The 15841-nt window shown below is 39.5% G+C and overlaps 1 protein-coding gene across 1 annotated transcript in view; it reads left to right on the forward strand.

The window, feature by feature from the left end:
* Positions 1-6219: 6219 nt before the first annotated feature.
* Positions 6220-15841, forward strand: part of drp2 (dystrophin related protein 2) — a gene marked incomplete at its 5' end in the record, with an annotated part of 81945 nt that continues 72323 nt past the window's right edge. The window contains 2 exons of the mRNA XM_062425211.1: positions 6220-6292; positions 11614-11788. Of these exons, the coding sequence (XP_062281195.1) occupies positions 6220-6292; positions 11614-11788 (248 nt within the window). The remainder of the gene's footprint in view (positions 6293-11613; positions 11789-15841) is intronic.

Consider the following 15841-nt stretch of genomic DNA (forward strand, 5'->3'; position numbering starts at 1 on the left):
AAGTCTAAAACACAGCAGCATCTGCTTGTCAGAAAATGGATATTTCAAACACAGGGGATTGTCTTCATTTATCGGCTTCCAGAGTTTTAAAAAAATGTTTTCACAACACTCCAAAAAATGCAGCTGAAGCCACAATATGAACTCTTTTGAGATGAATGGTTTCATGTCTCAGCTAATCTGTTAAATTCCTTTTGATATAATTATAAAGCTCTGATTGACTATATAATCGGTTTAAATTGGACTGATATGTTTTAAATCCTCTTTAGTGTTGTATTGCTCCAGTTATTTGCCAGTTTCCACATCATGTTCTGTTTATATTATACCACTGTACTGAAATGATCACACAGTATACATCATAAACTCAACTTTGTATTCCTAAAAACTTTCTTTAAGAGGGCTTGCAGTATGAAAATGGCATTATCCCAATATTTAGGGCAGTTAATTTAGTGGATAACATGCTAGAGGATAAGCGGTAAAGAAAATGGATGTATGGATATTATATCACCAGCTGTATCATACTTAAAATATACCGCAGAATTGGCTTTTTTTATACATCTGGCTGCTTAGTCTCAAAGCTGTTCCTCTGCTTTTACAGCCCTTGTATTTTTTAGTTTGCTTGCTCCAGTTTGCCGAAGGTGTGCTCAAATTCATTGACCTGAGAAAATAATTCCAATCTGTTAAATTAATCACTATTTTTTGCTTTTGATTAAGTAATGAGCTTTGACATCCCTGAAATCAGCAGAGTTCATTTTCTGATTTCCTTCACAAGTAATTTCAAGCCCTGTTGTCGTCTGGATTTAATTTGTAACTTTGATTCATATCTGCTTGTCATTTCCAAGAAGCGTGTCATACCAAAGGAGCTAGGTTTTTTTTTGTTGTTGTTGTTTGATAAAGGATTAAATATTTAAACTGTCATCCTTAGCCTTAAAATAGTTTTAAGTCCAGAGACAGTTTCTTAAATCTCAACTCTATTATATTCTGTTCATTAGTCATAAACGTAATTGAACAGATGACAAGTAAATATGAAGGTTGATATTTGCATGTAACGTGCACACACACACATGGGAATAGAAATGCATTATGGTTAAACAAGCTGCATGTGAGATTGCAAGACATTATTCAGCTTTTATTAAGGATGCACAGCTGTAAATTCAGTTTTCTTGGGGGGAGATGAAAGAAAACTATTGTTCACAATAAGCTCATTAAGAAGCTGTCTGTACCAATAGCATCAAGCAGCTGAGTAAAGTGGATATTTGCCTGTGATCTATTACTTGCTGGGGGAGCAGTTGAAAGCAGATACTATTCAGTCCACTTCAAAAATAACTCCATCTTACCAAATACATTCTGTTTACTATTTAGCCCTAAAAGTCTTGTTTTCGTCAAACAAGTAAAATAAAATATGTCAGTGTATTAAGATTCAGACTTTTGTTTCTATAAATGAGTGCCAGCACTTTGACAAAAAACAGAGTAAAGTTAAGAAGTGGGATGAGTTATTCCAGGCATCCAGGGTTTCTGAAGTAGATGTCATGTCATTGTTTGCATATAACTAACTGAGAGTTGGAGCAGTTGAAGCTTGGGTGGGTATGAAACTCTCCTGGTTAAATCATCCTTAAAAGCATCTCAGCATTGTTTCCAAATGCAGTAGGCAGTTGTTTGTGGGAAAAAGCTCTCATCAACCCACTGTGCTCTATCTGCCCAGCACCAAATAACCAGTGAGACAGACTGGGGTAGACACTGTAGAAATCACGTATGATATTCACAAAACATTCTCAGGCTAAAAGTAGCTCCTAACTGGCCGTGTTAGGAGCTGCTAACTAATGCCTCTTAACAATAAGGTGCATGTCAGTTCTAACTTTGGGACATTTTTGGTCTAAGACTAATTCACTAACTTATTGGCGGGTGAGTTAACAAAGATCCAAACAGTGCACAGTAACAAATATCAACACAATACAATAACTCCAGAGATGATGGTTTACACAACTCTCCACTCTCAACACTGGAAATCTGCAGTTTGGAGCGTTGGTGAAATCAGAATATAGCTATCTGTCAGAATTATTAATCAAAAGTACTGTATGTGTACATTAAATAATCAGCAACTGCAATAAATAAATGATTAAAGCTGATTTTATGGCCCTTGCTGGATCACCCAATAGAATAGGCACTATATATGGAGAGTTATCAAAGTATGAAGATTTATTCAGTCAACTGAAAAAACAACAACTCAATATCAACATATTGATGGTGTTTGATGTCAGATATACAATCTACTTGATAATTCAATACTTTACTTTGTTTCATGGATGTAATTTGTGTATAAAATATCCTAAATATTTGCTCATGAAATGCAATAATCATGCCCTGTGAACATTCAGTGATGCAGACCAGTCACTGTGGATTTAGTGATTACATTTATTGATCAAACAGAAATATTATCCATGGCAACAGGGTCAATCCACCCTTTAAGTTATCTCAGACGTTGCTCTCAATTTCTTACTAAAAGTTACTCTCAGCAGCTTTATGATTCAATCTTCAGAGGAAACTCTTAGCTAGGAACTTTTAGTGCCAATTACAATACTTGTCGTATACAGTGCTACAGTACTGTCCCTGGCAGTGCTCAGGAGAGGGTATGAGGTTGGTGGTTTAAAGCATACACACACATACAAGCTATTGCATAATAGTCAGACAGTCAGTCAACGTTTCACTGCTGCTCTAGAAGCACTTCAGCCATCATGCAGTTGAATGAAAAGCATAACCATAACTCAGCCCATGCTCAAACAACACAATGAGGGTCCAATAAAGTGCTCAAATAACACTTCCCCACTTCTACCTCCAGCGATAATGATGTTAATGTCAGCCAATCTCTATTTTCACTGCCGAGCTCTCGCTTCAAAGCCATCTTTTCAGGACAAAGAAAGCACCATGTAAATATAAATAAGTGTATGGATGGCATGTTTGCTCCAGGGGGAAATTACTCTGTCATTGAAAAAATAAAGTACGAAGGGTAATGAAATATCTGGTTGGAGGGCAAAACACAGTGAGCATGACAATGTGCAGTCGAAATGGGAGTACAGGAGGAAGATGGCAGGAAGAGGGGAAGAGATAGTATTTCTTGCTCCTGCTGTTCTGTTGGGTGCTTCCAATCACATATCACTCTGCCACGTGTCTGCAGACAAAAAGGAGTCAAGCTTGGTTAGAGTGTGGCAATGTTTCAGGGGGGAACAGTAACAGTTTGACAGCTGCTTATGCCCAGCAGGGGTGAGGAGGGTATACTGTGGCTGATGTAGTTGGAAATGGGCTTTTTTCCCCCTTCAAGTTCATGTGTGTCAGCATGAGCTTGTCTCTGTGCATGCCTACTGTTTAATAGACTGTTCAAGAGTGCCTATGTGACTATGTGTGTGGCTGGGTACTGTATGTGTGTGTGCCGTGTCACTGGAGCTCCTCCAGCCTCTCCAGCAGTGTGTGACGGTTGCAGCTGTGAGGGGAAGCTCAGCTCCTTCATCCTGCTTCAACAGCAGTGAGGGACTCAGAGTTGGAGGGTGTGTGTGATTGTGTGTGCTTGTGTGTGTGTGTGTGTGTGTGTGTGTGTGTGTGTGTGTGTGTGTGTATGTGTGTGTGTGTTTTCGCCTTTCTTCTAACTGGTGGCTGTTGAGGGACTGTGGGACAGCGGGACGGAGCAGCGGGGAGGCATTGGTCCAACCTCCACTAACCCCTATCAGGCACAAAGCCAACAGCCTGCTCCTGTGGCACGCCAGGACACACACACACACACACACACACACACACACACACACACACACACACACACACACACACACACACACACACACACACACACACACACACACACACACACACACACACACACACACACACACACTTGCAGAAATGAACCAGTATACTTGCACTGACTTATATCCACACACTATTTATCAGTAGGCCTCCTGGACACTGATACTCTGAGTCATTGTTGACTTGGCATTTATTTGTTGAAGTTAAATCAGCATTCGACACATTCAGTGAAGCCCAGCCGTTGAGTTCTGGGCGTCCCTATCAGTGCTTGCCAGTTCTTTTGGACAGTGCATAATGGTTTTATCACTTCTGTTAAGTGTTGTAATTGTGGGTGTAAAAGGATTACAAATCGTTGTTGGCTTTAGACTGCTGACAGAAGGATGTGTTCACAATTACAGTACAGAATTAGCTCCATTTCAGTACAATCACTCCATCGGTCACAGCTGATGTATATTTTAATATGCATGTCTAATCTCTGAGAATGAAATGTCCTCGACAAAAACCTTATGCACCCTCAGGCCAGACCTTTGCCTCTTATCTTTTAAATTCTATTTTTCACTCACAAGACAGTTCTGAAGAAAATTAGTTCATGTATTAATTAGTTAAAGGATGTGTTACATGGCTGTAGTCGTTGACCTGCCTACCTTTGAAAAATGCTTGCTCCTGTTTCTAAAGACTATCAACTAGATGATTAATATTCCATGTCTGCAGTCAGATCGGATTTTGGCAAAATTGCTTTTTTGTACTACGCATGCTGGATTTGGAATAATTTACAAGATAAACTTCATTTAGAGACACCACCTTCATATCAGACAAATGCCAGATTCTCCCTCTTTCAAACCTTTCGATTTCTATCCAAGCAGCAACTACTACGACATGAGGCTGAAGCCAATGTGCAAGTACCTCAAAGTACAATACTACTGACACTCGCAAGATGCTGGCTCCAATTGACTCCCATTCAAAAAGCATCCGTGTCTCTACTATACTACTACATAAATACTAAATCAATACATTTTCAACAAGTCATTATGGTGTTAATTGCTAAATTTGGCCCATCTAATAAGTGTGTTGGTTGTCATTTGGGAAATTATGGCTCTGTTAAGATTTGAAGACGTATAGTAGCTTTGATGTCTGCCGTGTGGGTGTTGATTGGCAGCTGTGTTTGGCAGTTCACTCACATGCTGCTTTCCCTCCCTCCAGGATTTACAGAGAGTCAGACTATTGTTGCAATATTTTTGTAAGTTTAAAGTTTCTTGATTATGATACCTGTCCTATTAACATAATTTAGTGAAAGTGCAAGTTATGCAAGTTGCTCAGTGGCAAATGACACAGCTGTGAAGAAAATACTCAGATGAAAACATGGGTGCATTATTGGGCCCAATGCACCCATAGCACATGCTCACAAGAAACTTCTGCTGGCCAAGACAGCTAGCTTCTGGTTTGGCATTTTAGTGCCTTTTAGCTGATTGTTTTGGTTTCACAGCCTGAAATGTCAGTGTTTTGGTTCAGTCTCACTGCTTTAAACAACCTAATTTTCAAACACAGCAGTTTTCAGTGAAAAATCTCCGATAAACACACTGTACACTTCCTTACAGTTAGTTGATGACTATTCAGTGAACATAGTGGAGCATCTAGCAGCTAGAGAGCCAGATATTTCCCTCAAGAATTGGTGGAAACCAAAACAAAGCTTGAAGGAGGCCAAATATTGGGTTTACATTATTGATGTCAATGCCCTCACTGGCCAGACAAATCAATAATTGCAGGTTTAACCTGTACTACTGTATCTCAAAAGACTTCCTTGTTAGAAAATAAAATAAAGTTGTGAAATATAGAGTCAAAGGTTCAAACAACAAGAACCTACAAATGAAAAATAATCAGAAATTAACCAGAACTGGCTCTTCATCTGTATTCTCTGCTCTGCGTCTCTGCCTGGCTGCTGTTTCTTTACAAGCTCAGTGACACAACATATTTCCTTGTTTTATTGTCACTGTGCTGTAGCTTTGACCCGTACTGTCCTTATTATTTATTGTGCATACTGTTGGAGCACACTAGAAATGCAAGTTTCTGCTGAAGGGTTATATTTATTTAATTTTTTTTTTCTCTGACTCAAGACCATCAGTGCATTCCCAGAACCATTAATACAGGGGTTTTGTGTTTGTGTGTGTGTGTGTGTGTGTGGGCCGAGGACATCAGACCGATGGCCTTTTCTTTCCATTGGTATAGTGAGGAGTAGGGGCCATGTAGGTGTGAGCAGGAATGTGCAAGGACAGAGGACTCTTTGACCAAGAGACAAGTCTTTGCTTATTAGGTCACCCATCTCTCCCCATGCCTGTGTCTGTCTTCCGCTCCTCACCCTCCCTTCCTCCTCTACCTCCATCTCTCCCCCTGTTTGTCTCTGTTTCTTTTATCCCTCTCTGCGTGCCCAACTTATTTCTGCATTCTCTGCCAAGCCAACCAACAGACAGGATAAATAATGTCAACACTCAGTTACCCTCAGTGACAGGTTTAACAGCGCGAGTCTGAGACTGGAATTGAAACAGCGCAGGAAGTCTGTTCTATTAAGGTAGGCACTGTACATTGTGAAAGAATTGCATTTATTGCAGAGCTCCAGTAATGAGAGTAAATCCAAGCTATCTTATTGCTTCTAAGGTATATCTGAGTTACAGTCTTGATTCTTTCAGATTAATATCAATGTGTAGACATGGTGTTGCAGCACAGTGGCTTTGATCCTCTGATGCTTTATCTGCACAGTTGAAATGTCTTTTCTCTTTACTCTGAAATCCAACAAAGCTTTATGTGATATCTTTTATGATCTTCAATTCCTTTGATTTGAAAGTCACATATTGTCTGGAAAATGTCCTTCCACGTTGCCTTGGCTCAAGTGGCAGATACACTGTCTGTTCTTGTCACATAATTGGGCAATTTTAAACACGTTGAGCTACAATTTCTGTAGGTAACAGTTATGAGTACACAGCGGTGAGAGCTGTAGCCATAGCAGCAAGATGAATATTGTTTGTGTCACTTTGTGGGATGTCAGTGAAATCTCTGCTGGTTTTTCTGCATCTTTGGAAAACATGCAGTACATGCGCTTGACTGAGCAATGCCACATCCGATCATGGCTGTAAATGATGCATGTTTAAAGCTTGACTCATGTTTTTGAAATTTGAAGCGGGAGACAGACCCACCTCATGTCTAGCACTGTGGGCTGATACATGCCGGCATGATGCAGATGTCTATGAGATGGAAATAATGGAGACATTTGCATGACATGATATTTGTAGAAATCATTCCCACATTGTGATGGCTGGCTTTTAATGTGTCTCGTAGCAACAACAAGAAAACATTTATATAAGTATTTAAGTTCATAAATATGATTCTTCCAAGCACAATACTGGTTGTGTGAAAGCCTGCTGCAAAGCTGTCTGAGAAGAAGTTGAAGAGAGTGACAGAGAAGATTTGAGGTCACAGACAGACAGAGCTGTCTGTCATTTGTCTCCCTCTTCACTAAAGAAACAAACCTCTCTCAGAGTTATCTATTGCCCACAGGGTATTCTCTTGGTGTTAGCAGTAGTGTATGGGATGGTTGTCTTTCTTCAACTCCAATTCACTTCTTGGAAGAGGCAGCTTTCCAAAACAAACAAGCAATCATGCTGCCATTCTGCTATTAAACGTCATTGTGTCATTTGTAGCCTCCTCTGCCTTGTGTGCATCCACATCCATGTTTTATTCACAAACACAGCACAGTGATTTCATTCTGCACAGACAACACAATAGAAGTTATTATTTTGCACTGAATTTGAGCTTAAGTGAGGTCCTGGAAGCTTTAAGAGGCGCACGTGACTTTTGATTACCAGTGAAGGGAAAAAGACAGTGAGAGCAGGAGAGAGTGGGAGAGATGTGCTGATTCATACAAGACTCACCTACACTAACAGGAGCTGTCTGAGGAAGAAAAGGGAGGTAAGGAAGTGGAGAGATAACTGGAGACAGGAGTGGGAACGAGATGGTGATGATTCATGTGAAATAGAAAGAAAAAAAATCCATCCGGGCAATCTCAGCTGGTCTACAGAACATTAGAAGGGAGGGAGGGAGAGAGCGAGAGAGAGAGAGAAAAGAGAGAGAGAAAAGAATGAATATGTTCAGGAGAAAGAGAACAGGAGAAAGTAACGCCATGAATGTGCTGCAACAAAGTCTTGCTGGTTTTCCCTCTCTCCCACTGGGGAATCGTTCACTCAAATGTTAACACTGCAACAAAAAAACTCTCTTGGTTCATTTCAGGCTCAATTTATTTTAGACAAACCACCTGAGCTCAAGAGAGAGGTACTCAAAAAGAAAGAGTAATACACATTAAGAGCATATATAGCTTTTGATAACTATATATCCAAGTGAGTGTAATATGTTTGTGTGTGTGTGTGTGTGTGTGTGTGTATGTATTGCAGTAAATGGATGGCTGACTGCTACTGTAGAGGTTAAAGGTTGTGCAAAAATCGACCAGTTTAAAAAAACGATGAGATAGGAACCTTCTGACCACATGTGTGTGTGTGTGTGTGTGTGTGTGTTATAATATTGAGTGTGTTAGCCGAGAGGCCCAGCTGCCGCTAAGGTAAAGGTTGAGAATTGAACAGAAAGGACAGGAAGTCTCTGACAGCCCAGTGACTAGACACAGGATTTATCATGACCCGTGAACCTACAAAAGCTTCTTCTGCCCTGAATGGCACTTATTATGGTGTGTGTGTGTGTGTGTGAGCGTGAGAGTGTCTGTTGGCTCTTTTTTTTTTGTCCCCCTAAACTCCATCAAGGGGATTGCACCTCTTCAAGTCTAGCCTCACATGCTCCCTTACTCTAAAAGTCTGTGAAAAAAGAGGCTTTTTGTGTCTGTTCGTTTCCCTGAGTTCAATGGAACGGAATAATGGGATAAAACTGCCGGTGTCTCATGATTGAGATGTTCTGTCTTACACACAGGACAAAGATCTTCGACTTTTTTGACTATATACACACGTGGACAAAATTGTTGGTACCCCTCTGTTAATGAAAGAAAAACCCACAATGGTCACTGAAATAACTTGAAACTGACAAAATTAATAATAAATAAAAATTTACTGAAATTAACCAATGAAAATCAGACATTGCTTTTGAATTGTGGTTCAACAGAATAATTTAAAAAAAACAAACTAATTAAACAGGCCTGGACAAAAATGATGGTACCCTTAACTTAATATTTTGTTGCACAACCTTTTGAGGCAATCACTGCAATCAAACGATTTCTGTAACTGTCAATGAGACTTCTTCACATGTCAACAGGTATTTAGGCCCACTCCTCATGAGCAAACTGCTCCAGTCTCAGGTTTGAAGGGTGCCTTCTCCAGACGGCATGTTTCAGCTCCTTCCACAGATGTGGGACCGAGGATTTAGATCCGGGCTCATAGAAGGCCACTTCAGAATAGTCCAATGCACGTGTGTATATGTTTGTGTGTGTGTGGTGCGTCACATTTTTGAATGCTTCCCTTAACATGGCAGGTAGGTAGAATGGTAGAGGTATCTGCTGATGCATTATATATTTCTTTATTATATTATTATACATTTCCACTAGATTATTTTTCATTTTGAGGATTAATTTGTTCCCCTTTTCATGCATCACATCTTGTCTTAAAGATGTGCAAACCTAAAAATATAACAAATGTCATGCCAGTGGATTTCATTGGATTTTTCTTCTTGGTTGAGCATAGTTTTTTGGGGAAGCTCTAAATATTTGTAATTCTTGCAGCTGTTTGGCAAAGAATATGTGTCCAATTAAAGTTTTTTTGGTTGAAAAATGTGAAAACCCCAGATGAAAACTGGTCTATAGACTTCTGTGTTAGCAAGTTAGGAGATAGGCCACATAGGAAAACGCGCTCACAACACAAGTTAAAAGTAGTCCAATAGGTCTACACTACAACCTGAATGCCAAAAACTTTGATCCAAGATTGTGAGCCTCAACATTTTTTTTAAAAGAATAAGAAGTCATTGCTGTATGACTGCAAGGCGAAGGAGTCAGCCAGGCTTCCTCTTCTAGCAGCGCTACAGAGGATAATAACATGCAAATGGACCTCAGAGGGGAACAAACAGACAACATGAATTTGGTCCTCATACTGAAAGAATTGAGGGAGTTTAGGAAAGACAACAGTCAGGAGCTGAAAGTAATTGGGGATAAAAAATTAATTAAACTAACATGAGAATTTGGGAGACTGAAGAGAGGATTGGAGTGGCCGTTTGATGTACATTTGGCAACAGCAAAAACCTAGAATCAGATATCACAATTTACATTTAGTGGAAAACAAGGGAGGGTTTGTGCTCCCTTGTTTTTAAGATTGTTACATTGAAAGGAGACTGAGGTGGCTTTAAAGGAGGAGTATACAGTTCAAGCTGCAATTGGGGAAAATGTTTTGGTGAAGAACTTAGTTAAATTGGGAAATCCATGGATTTGTTTGTCCATAACGCTGTAGAACAATGTAATCAAGTTTTTAGATGATGTTTTTATGACCTGGATTTTGTACTTAAAAGATTAGGCATAAGGTTAAAGAGGGAGATTCGAAGCTGAACAGTACATTTTTCATCAGGGGTCAGTGAATAGTTTTAAAAATAGGATGCATCATGGCATGAATAATAAATATTTTTACAGATTTCTTCAAATTCAGCACTATATTCAGCAATTAATGAAGGTAAACTAAAAGTGTTAATGAAGGCTTATGTTTTGCACTCAAACCAAGAAAACATCTCAAAACTTTATGGCAGTCTACAACAAACAAAATGTAACTTATTGTATGTAAAACCAAACATTGCAAGGGGAAGGAAACTTAAGTATAACAGAAGAGGAATTGGAGAATTTAAGTGAGCTTCAATGGAAAACTTCAGGTTCAACGTTGTGGAGATAGTTTTGTTGGAAAAACCTCATTACGTTCTTCATTACTCCATTTCAAAAGAGTCATTACACCAAATCTTCCAACTGCTGGAGACAGTGTGGAAGCAATTCATTATCATATATTCTGGTCTTGCACATTATTAATTCCCTTCTGGCAGGAAGTTCATAAAGTTTTACAAAAAGTAGTCCAGGTAGACATTCTATTTAAACTAGAGACCCTGTATTTGGGCACCCTGCCATCAGAAAATATGACCTCTCATGTGGGATATCTATTTTGGATTCTAAGCACAGCTTGCAGGAAAGCCATTACTAAAAAGTGGCTAAAACCAGAAATACTTACAGTGGATGATTGGATTGACATTATTTATGATATATTTAGGATGGAGAGAATTACTTTTTCTATAAAACTACAACAGGACAAGCTTTTGAAAGGATGGCAAAGTTGGATTGTGTTTTCTATTTCATTTTGTATTTTTATAACTGTACTTCTATTTACGTTAATTGTCCTTATAAGCTTTTGTATTACCTATTTTAGCTGTTATAACTGTTTTTTACAGAAGGCTTGGATAGATAAGAGTTTCCTATTTTTTTCCTATGAGAATGATTGATTGAATGAAGTTTGCATGGACCATGGTTAATTTAAAAAAACATTTGTCTGTTATTGCTTTCAGACATTTTATTCGAAGTGTTCATGGACTGGGTTGGTGGGATAGAGTGGGGGCATGCATGTAGTGACATGCATTGCAGTTTTCCACAATGTTTGTTTTGATACTCGCCCTGGGGTTTCCAGAGTCTCACAATTTACAATCCAGCCCATAGTAGTTATATCAGCACATAATGCTAATTATCAGCAGACTCAATCCAAAAATGTGAGAAACGACCTTCAAAAACCCACATCTTTTGACATTTCTGCCTCTGTGTGTCCTCAGCTGCGGGGCGGCCCTCGTGGCCGGGATGCCACTGTGTGCCTTGCCAGTCCACAGTGGACGGTGAGGGGCAAGAGGAGGGGACCGAGTGTAGGACACTGAGAGGAGGCGGTCCACACCAAACAGGAGACATGAACCTCTGCTGGAACGAGATCAAACGCAAGTCCCACAACATTCGGTAAGAGGATATTCACACTTTTTACTGTGCCTGAGGCACATTGCAAAAACCTGTGGCAGACCGGAGGGTTGGATGGTTTCAGAAACACTACATGTGTTTTTGGAGAAGACACAGCTCTGTGACAAAATAGGCGTGTAGTGTTGATTGCATTTCTAAGTTTGCCAAAGTCAACAGACAAAAATGTTAATGTTTCTTTCATGACTTTTTCAGAGTATAGATGAATTTTCCAATTAAACATCTAATCAGTTTTAATTTTGCATAATTATCAATTGTTAACTAGAGCTAGACATGACTGTTTTGTTCCAAACACATCTTTGTTTTCTGAGTTGCACAAAGTTTACTGTGAGTGGTTTATGCAGTATGCAAGTCACAACTTTAAACAACATCCTGTGTCACAGTGACCACAAATGGAAAGAAATCCTCCTGCACACCTGGTTGGTGTAGAAGTGTGTAATGGAACCAATAAAAGCCTTTCTGTAGCAGATTCTGCCAAACCAAAGTTGTCATCCCATACAGAGTCTAAATTGTGAGGAAAATAGTACTTCTTCTCTGAATCTTAATTGAGAATTGCACGTTTAATGAAAGCACGGTGGCAGTTATCCTTTTGTGGTTGTGTCTGTTGGGAAATGTTATGCTAATATGTTGAAGTTAATATCCACCCAGTCACACAGTGGGATAGAGCCTAATGATGTCTAACATCTAATATGTATACTGTCTGCATCTTTATTTGTTTTCCATTTTCTTCCTAACGATTCTTCTTCTCGCCATTTACGATCAGTTTTCAAGCAATTAAAAAAGTATTGTCTAATAATGTGCTGTCACACAATAATGCATATTTCAGTACTCCTTCCAGTCAGGTTATTAATTATTGATATAATATGGGTTAATACTGCCACTCTACAAGTTACACTTGAGAGGTTTGCCAGTGAAAAATAATTAGAGGGTGTTCACATTGTTCTTTGATGCTTAATTGGAAACTGTCCAGGCTTGCCGCATCATTTCTGTTTCTTCAATGTAACTGGCATCCTGTTTAGACAATTGCCCCCTTAATTGCTTACTTGACCCTGATGTATCTAGGAAGGGGGAGGCGGGAGGATAAGGAAGGATAGTTATGAAATTGGTTAAGACAGTTTCCCCTGCAGTCCTGTGTAATGAGATCACTATAGATGGCCTGCAGTGGCTGTTTATACTGGAGCTGCACTCTGACTTCATCAGGCTGAGAGAGGAAGAGGGACGAAGGGAGGAATATAGGAAGTAGTCAATGGAGGGATAGAGAGGGAGAGAACAGACAGCTGGTATTAAATCATCACAGAAGAAGGATGCGATGCAGGGAAATGGGAGGGGTTGAGGGAAAGAAGAGTATAAGAATGAATAAAGGAGAAAGAGCTTTACTGAAAAGCTGTCTAACCTTGAGGGTGAGCGCTGTCCAGAGGAAACGTCTGACTGCGTTTTATGCCAGCGGCTGGACAAGTGCAGACAACTGGCTTTATAATGGCCTGTCTGGCATTGATTGACAGGTGGTTGAGGCTCTGTTCCAATAACAGTCATGGCTGCTTCCTTCTATCCTTTAAACTGTCCCACATTATCCTCCGTAGTATACTGTACCTTGACTGGAATTAAATTAAACTTCTCCTGAAAACACCTGTATGTTCCCGTTTCTGAAAACATCCAGAGAATTTAACAAAGTAAGATGAGAGGTAAATAGCACAACATAACACACTAAATGTTTATAGATGGTAAGACCATAGAGAATTTATCAGTCTGACACAGTGCAGCCCAGCTAATTGGACTCGGCGCTGATAACAGAAGGTTAGGGGTTTGATCATTTTTTTGGCATCTTGTATGGAAAGTAGGCAAAATCATTACACTGCCACTCTATGCACACTCACCAGCTGCGTAGCATGTGTTATTGACTACAAAACAGTGCTTTGACGCCATTGGCAAAAACATTTACATATGCTGCTTTTATTGCTGTGTGCTTTGTGCTATATCAAGTTGTGCGATAATGTTTTATGCAGGATTGAGATAATAGCCCAGAACGAACTAGCGGACCACAACACTATATTGCACTGTGTCTATCATAATCTCCACTGAATGATTATGATTATATATAGAAAAGACATTTATCGCTGCAAGCATATTACTAAGGCCATTCAGCCATCTGTAACTATTGTGTAAGAAAATAATGTGTGATCATTTTAGTGAATTCATACTATTTGCTCAGTAAATAGTCTCCAGAATTAATGATTTAATTTCTTACAGGTTTTATGTACTTGTGCAATCCATTCGGTAGAAAATCTGGGCTTAATCTGACATTTCTTCTTAAATCTTTCAATTAGGCATATGACAATGTTTGTAGCTCTTTTCAAGTCAGGATGTCACTTGTTTTTACCATGTTCAAAAAGTGAAGCTCCTGTACAGCTGTGACATTGAGTCCATCTGTTTATTAGACACTTGAAAGATTAATTTGAAAGGAAATTTTGTTTTCTAATGCGTCATATCCCAGTGTTTTTCAAGCTCATGTGGCCATTCTACTTGGGCTTCAGACTGTCAGTTTGGCTGACAGACTGATGTGAGTGAGCTTACCTTCAGGCCTTAAGCCAAACAGTCTATGCTCATACCCTTTCATACCCAGTCATTCCCAACCCTTCGGGCATCCAGCCACCAGCGCTCTCCTTCGGCCGATCCCAGCTGTTGACGTTGGTCTCCTGGGCCACCTGGTCAGCCCCCCAGCATTCCCTCAGTTCACTCTACTCAGGGTAATTGTTTATTTAGTTGTATGACAAAGACAATAACTTACACTTTTAGATCCTGGTTTTTGTGACGATATGTTTTAACAAATTAAAATATTTTAATTATCAGACTTATCCAAAAGTGGATTTGCTGCTGGCATAACCTAGCTTGTTTTAGTATAGGAGCTAGCTAGCCCACAGGGACTACAGATAATATCACTGGAACACCACCAACTGGGAGGAAACCTCTCTGCTTATTTATTACTCTGGCAACCCCCTTCTTGTCACTCAAAGCCACAGTTTACTTTTGCACCTCAGACCTCTTCTCTGTCTCTTGCCCCCATCTCTGCCCGCTTAAGCTTTATCATCAACCCCCACTCTGACAAAGCTTTCATTGGAGATTTGATCATAAGAATTGTCCATGTACAATGAGCAGAGGTCTGAAATCTAATCGTAAAAAAAAGAAGATTCTGTCAGTTGTCTTGATTGTGTGGAAGACTCGAAGATGGATTTTTTTATATCTGGCCCCATTCGTCCTTTTTAAACATGGCAGCACTCACTTCAGCAGGACTCTTGCATTTGGCATTCCATAACTGGCTTCAGTCTGCCTGTGCAATGCACATTGTGTTTTATATCAACAATTTTTAAAATATTTTTTAGACTCATCCATCCACCCCAGGGCCTCAGGTGGACGTATTTTAACAACTTGTGTTATATAGTTCTTAACACTCAATCCACCACACCACATGCCCACTACTGGCTACTTTTGGTCTCCAGCAAAGCGACCATCCTGTGGCCTGACCCTTCCAGTCACTAACGGCCCTCAAAAAACTACTCCGTCAGTGTAATAGACTCAGAGAATCCAAGTTACAGTGAAGAACCACAGAATTCAACCATACCTGTCCTAATTAGCAATAGAACGAATCCTATTGAATCAAAGCTGCTAAATTCTCCAATTTACATTATTACATATATCTATGACAACTATTGCATGTACAGTGAAAATAAACTATACTCATTCTTAAAACTCCCACAAACAAATCTTTTTTTGTAAATGGTCTTATTTCTGCACATAACCTTGATTTTATAATGTTAACTGAAACCTGGCTGGACAAACCCAGCAGTGCAAACACTCATATTGAATCAGCCCCTCTGAATTATAATTTTATTAACACCCCCAGGGAGTGAGGAGGGGATGGGGGTCTTTTAAACAGCAAACCTATAAGATTCATATCAGTGCATGCAAGTGTCATTTGGTAATTTTATGTCATTTAAATAGCTCTGTGCTCTTCTTAAATGTTCACCTCGTAATCTAATTATT

The sequence above is a fragment of the Scomber scombrus genome, chromosome 9 (assembly GCF_963691925.1).
Source record: "Scomber scombrus chromosome 9, fScoSco1.1, whole genome shotgun sequence".
Taxonomy (NCBI): domain Eukaryota; kingdom Metazoa; phylum Chordata; class Actinopteri; order Scombriformes; family Scombridae; genus Scomber; species Scomber scombrus.